This window comes from Diprion similis, chromosome 14 (assembly GCF_021155765.1).
Source record: "Diprion similis isolate iyDipSimi1 chromosome 14, iyDipSimi1.1, whole genome shotgun sequence".
Taxonomy (NCBI): Eukaryota; Metazoa; Arthropoda; class Insecta; order Hymenoptera; family Diprionidae; genus Diprion; species Diprion similis.
In genome coordinates, this window is record NC_060118.1 from 10,100,657 (window position 1) to 10,106,656 (window position 6,000).

At 33.1% G+C, this 6,000-nt stretch overlaps 1 protein-coding gene across 1 annotated transcript in view; it reads left to right on the top strand.

The window, feature by feature from the left end:
- The window catches only part of LOC124414474, a 50,455-nt gene extending 48,807 nt beyond the window's left edge, over positions 1–1,648 (top strand). The window contains exons 5-6 of the mRNA XM_046895422.1: positions 1,200–1,294; positions 1,499–1,648. Of these exons, the coding sequence (XP_046751378.1) occupies positions 1,200–1,279 (80 nt within the window). The 3' untranslated portion in view covers positions 1,280–1,294; positions 1,499–1,648. The remainder of the gene's footprint in view (positions 1–1,199; positions 1,295–1,498) is intronic.
- Positions 1,649–6,000: the final 4,352 nt, after the last annotated feature.

A 6,000-nucleotide genomic window follows, 5' to 3' on the forward strand; every position in this document is an offset into this window, starting at 1 on the left:
CGAAATTTTCATTTCAATATTTCCAGGTGAGACAAAGAAAAAAAAAAAAAAAATTGAAAGAATAAAAGTTTCTTCTTCACTCGATTTGCAATTTGATTGAAAAATCATACAGAATATGGATTTTAATGGGTAAAATTTTTTCGTACGATGATCTAGAACGATAAGAAATTTGTAAAATCATCGAATACCCGGTTGAAAAATATAAGTGAAATTGTAAAAAAAAATTTTGAACTAGTTTATGTTTTAGAAATTTTTCAAAGGAAAACCGTAACCCTTGGTTTCGGTGAGAAATAAAATAGGGGTTGAAAGGAGAAGGGACGAGGTAAAAGAAGAACGGTTGAGAAAGGAACTGGCGACAGAAAATGTGGCCGTTGTTAAAATGGTCAAGGGGTTGAAGGGGGCTAGCAAAAGGAATAGAGGAAGGAATAGAAGCATCGCGTAGAACGCTGAGAACGTGAAATAGAAATTCTTGGAGGGTCTTCGGGTCCGGAGACATGCTCGCCTCCATAAAGTCGCGACAATGAAGCGCAGAAGCCCTGCTTCTCCTCCACAGCTTCCTCGTTACTCCCTCGGTTCTTCCTCTCTTCCTCCCCATCTCGCCCCCTCCCATTTGGAACCGTTATTTCATCCCCCTGATAGTTCCGCTGTCCACGACTGCCGTAAATTCAAGTTCATATGCGACCGTAAAATTTTATCCCGCTTCAACTGCCCAGCATCAGCAAAGCTCAGTCAGCCACCCTCTTGTCCGTCTCGAATATTTCACCCCCCCCCCCCTTCTCTCCTTCTAGTCTTCCCTTAGAGTATATCTGTTTTGCTTTTCTTCTTTTCTTTCTCCGTACAGGAGGGTGGTACAAAGTGGGCCCCTTAAGAAAATAATGCCCAAAATCAGAATAAAATCTTTACATTTCATATCAAAAATTCAAGTTCAGAAAACTATTTTACTTCGACGAGTTGAGAGTAAAGCACAACTTAATTGAAACGAATAATTCATATTTAATAAAGGGTTTGGCTGGTTAATTTCATCCCTTGTTGTTTAAAAAATTTCAGAGGACCCACTTTGCCCCACCCTCCCCTAAATGTATAGAATTCGGACGAATCTCTGACGAAACGTATTAATCAACGTAACTGCAAGTTATGATTTTCTTTTTTTCTTATTTTAAACAAAGTTTTAAAATTTTTCGACAATTTTTATGTTCCAGGTAGCGCAGTGAGTTCGATTCCGAACGGGCTGATCATACTGCTGGTCAGTACTCTGGTCGTCTGTTCTTCCATGTTCTGAACTGCTTGCAACAAGGTTTGTTCGTACATTTTGTCTTTTGGTTTTCATTAAACATTAAATACGAGTTGAATATGATTTTCTTATCTTTTTAATGGAGTTGAAACAGTTCTTCAACCATTCTTGCCGTTCATTTTTTACTATTTATTTCTCTGTTGTTGGTTTTTGTTTTTATTTCCAAACTCTTACAGAAATTTTAGTTCTTTCATCCTCTGATTTCAGATTACAAAGATTTGGAAGAGCGCGACACGATTTGGGAAACCGTCAACGGCGCTCCTCGTGTCCTTTCATTGTCAATCATCATTACTCAAGATTATTATAAAAAATTCATATGATATTTATATATAAATATAAATTATGTATATTGCAACCCACACAGACCCATTATATAGTATATAAATTATTATTATTATTATTATTATTATGCATATATTATATATACCGACTGTTACATGATCTTAATAATCTGTCAATAGTCATCAACTCGATACGACGTCTAGCTATGGATAGTTTTGAAATTTAAATCGCAATTTCTCGAAGCAAAAGGTGGAAGAAAAAAAATAAATATCAGCTCTGGCTGGTTACACGTGTAAAATTTTTTATAAATATCGATCGCCGAGGTGTAAATTGTGAGATTAGATCATTTTTTACGTACATATATCGTCTGCTGGCAGTTGTATAAAAATTTGCACAGGTGTCGGAAAGTTATTCTGGTTAATACTGAGTGTGAAATGGGCTTCAAGAAAAAGGCGAAAATTATCAGGTGTAAGATATAACCGAAATGAAAAAAAAATTGTTTACTGTTAATAATGTCAAAGGCAGACTTAAATTGTGTGGAGAAAAGATTCGGAGTGGAAAAAAAAGAAAAGCGAAGAAAGAGAAAATTGAAAAATCTTTACACATAAACGTTGCCTCGTTGAAAATGGCACGAGGGTCGGCCATATTGATGAAAAATGTGACACGACAATATGAAAAATAATTAATTCAATCCAGTTTTCGTTAACTCAGGTAAATAGATTTTCGGACTCTCTAACTAGACAAGTATGTGTACGTATATCACATGGGAGTTTCATGGGTTTTGAAAAGCGGATGGAAATTAAATTATACATAGGATACATACTCGTGAAATACGTGTGTAAAATATGACCTACGTGTAACATATAAATAATAATAAATATGCTGTGTAATATAGGGAAAAAATTTTTTTAACTGATCGATAATATAATAATATATAGATATATATGTATATTGTACATGTTGTATCGGGCTGAATAATAACGTTTAGCCGAAGAATCTTTTTTCGCCCCTAAAGGCAGGATCGTAAATTTATCAAGACGGAACGTGTAAGCGATTATATATCTACATATAAGACGTCGCGAAACAGGGTAAGATAAAATATTTTGCCAAAGAATATTGTATAATATACGTACGAACGTGAGCAGGTTTCTCTAAAATTACTTTCATTATATTACTCCTAATGTGTTATTAAAGATTTTATTATCGATCGTTATTTTAAACTCCGAATTCTAACACGATGTCCAATTAATCATTAAATTCTGAAACTAATCGGAAAATCTGTGTCTAAAAATTTACGAAAAGTATAGTAAAAAAAAAAAAACAAAAAAAAAAAACAAAAAAAAAAAACAAACAATGAAATCAATTAAAATAAATGAAATTCATTTTACGCTGCGATTAATCGCCAAACCTCTGAATACTAACAGAGCTTTGGGCTGAAAATAAAATGTAGGATTATTGCTCTGGTAGTACACACGAGACCAATGGTTACATTTATAAGGAATAAACTAATATCGATGTTTGATCTGGAGGAAATAGTAAGAATTTAACTAGTCTATAATAGCTAATCATCTCAACTTTATACCAAATGTTCTAGCAAACATGTTTTAAAATTATAGAATTGTAAACAACGCTGTAAACACTTACAAACATATTTATATATCACATATTATGTACATACACATGCGAAACCTTATTTTTAGGGTCGAACTGTAGCGTACAGTTCAGCGTTTTGGAACGGAATTTCTGATGTACTTTTCTTCAGCTGAAAATAAATGTACAGGCAAATTAAACGATCATTCGAATGACACATTTTTCGCATTCATTTCCACGTCTGAGATTTTTTGGAAATAATTTTTTCTCTTCGCCGTATTGGCATTTCGAAACGTTGAGGAAGTTCGGCCAAACTACAGTTTGACGTTTTGGTAACAATCAATTGTTGTGAAAATGTTTATATCGGTGAGCTGATGATATCCGTTTGATTTGCTTCGCGGAGTTTTTAATAAATCGATGTCTTGTTCATTTTTGTGGTTTACAATTGCTTGGTGTATTCAGAGTGAAAATTGGAATGGATTTTTCGCTCTCTTATATCACTGTAAAAATTGTTACCTGTTTGTATCTTAATTAATTACTCCTACGATTGTTGTTGCCTATATGTACGAGATTTGTGGTTTTTCTAATAATAGTATAGTTAGCCTAAAAATTGTTATAGCTGTGATGGAAGTTTTCTTATTTGCAAACTTTTTTTCGAGATCGAAGTACGGAGGTAATTAAGAAAGCGAAACACCGCGAGATATTGGGAAACGATGTAATTAAATATCAGACTAATGAATAAAATATATACAAAAATGTATATGAATAAATGAAAAATTTTTTACAATAATAAATCTCGTATTATTTTCAAAGAAAGTTGTCATTTTCACAAATACAATAGTGTATAATAAATATATCGATATCGTATTCAGTACGGTGGTTGTTAATTGTAAAATAATAACTATTCGTAACTAATTTGGTACGACTGAAGGATGAGTGTGTTATGTCAGCTATTGTACAGACTCTCATGGCAGAGTGATATATTTTTAATCGAAATGCGAGTAAAATTGATTTCATGCAGTGATAATTCACCATTTAACAATAATTATTTATGTACCATAAATTGCATCGGCTATAGTAGTATATATATATATATATATATATTTAAAGTTGTATAAAAAAAAATTTTGAATAAATAAAACACTGTCGTTTTGAAACCTACGATCATCTTTCCAAGCGATTGAAATTCATGTGATCAAAAATTCTCCCACCCTATAGTCACGATAATTTCTGTCATCAAAAACAAAACATGAAAACCCTGCGAACCTCATGTTTCCTTTTATACTCGCAAGTTTCAGAAACTTCCTTTTTTTTCCTTCTTGAACAATGTATGAAGATAAAGCGAACCTTTTTTGAAGAATTTCAAAAATTGAAAAATCTCAGCGTTGGCGTCAGGATGTCAAAAAAATTCATAACATCTTTAATTGATATCAAACCAGGTAAGTTTTGTTACATTTGAATACGCTCAATTGGAATTAGATGGATACAAAATTTGTTTAGCATTTGTTGTAACCATAGAAAAGTATGTTATAGTCTGAATTTCGAAGACTTTTTGGCAAAATAGGTAACTTTAATGGGTGTACTGATGTACGCGGAATCTTTTACCACAAATATACTTCAAGTAACAAGTATTCAACTTTGTCCTTTGCTTGTCACAGTCCACGTAATGTTTAAAAATGATTGGGCAGCTTAACCTTCAGCTGGCAGCTTTATTGATGTAACATTGCTGGCACCTTGGGGTCATGCACGGAAGCAATATGATATATATATTGACTTGAATTTTGTTTTCTGGGTATTCACGTGAGTGTCTTTTACAAGATAAAAAGGACGCAGCAACAAATTTTTATTGCAAGATAGTGAAAATTTTTATAAAACTCAGAAACTTTCAAGTTACGAAAATCTCGATTAAGATCCCTCAGGTCACGAACGACCCCAAGGTGCCAGCTAAAGGTTAAAGTGGATAAAAGGTATCTTCAGATTGAGATCAATAAGTGATCGTGAAGCGAAGGGTTTCAAGTAAAATATTTATTATACTACAGCAAGAGTCACTTTCCGGTCTAATTCCTTTGGGTAAAAACTTTGATCGAAACAATTTCGAACTGTCTCCAAATAATGGAGATGCAAACCTTTGTCCGCATCCAGTTCCGGTTCAAAAAATTGTCCATTTGAGTACCGTAAACATAAATTATTCTGAAATAATGAACCATTTAACTCCAATCCTGGTTAGATACTTGGGATAATTTTTGAAAATTTTTATTCACATCATGTGATATCGTACTTTATTAAAGTAATTTAGTCACGTATCATATGTAACAGTTGAGCAAAGCACGCTAATTTGTTTCACTTGAATCGTTCGGTTTGTGCAGATTATCAAATTGTTTAGGTGATACCGCAGCTGTGAAAAAATATTCCGATAATCTAAAGTAGACTAAAAAGTGGTCGTTATGTTATAACAAATGCGAAATTACGTTCTATTTTTCGATCGAAAATGAATGGTGGAGGCAGAATAATGTGAGATAAAATATTTGTAAATAGTCTGGCTGCACAATGAAAAAATGTTCGACGATGAAAGAGCTTTAGAGTTTTTAGGATTTTGAGGACGTGTCATCAGTCACACAGATTTCTCTCCTCGCTGATGATTTTCCATTGACAGTTTATCATGTATCGATGATTAATAAAGTAGCCTGAGGATTCAAAAACTTTCGTACGTTTAAGGGATCGAAAATGAAGAGTTAAAACGAGTTGCTGTTTATAGAATAGTTGTTGAAACGCACTAATCTTAAATAGTATTTTCATTATCAAAAAGCAGTTTTTTCTTTATCCGTCAATCGCCTTTT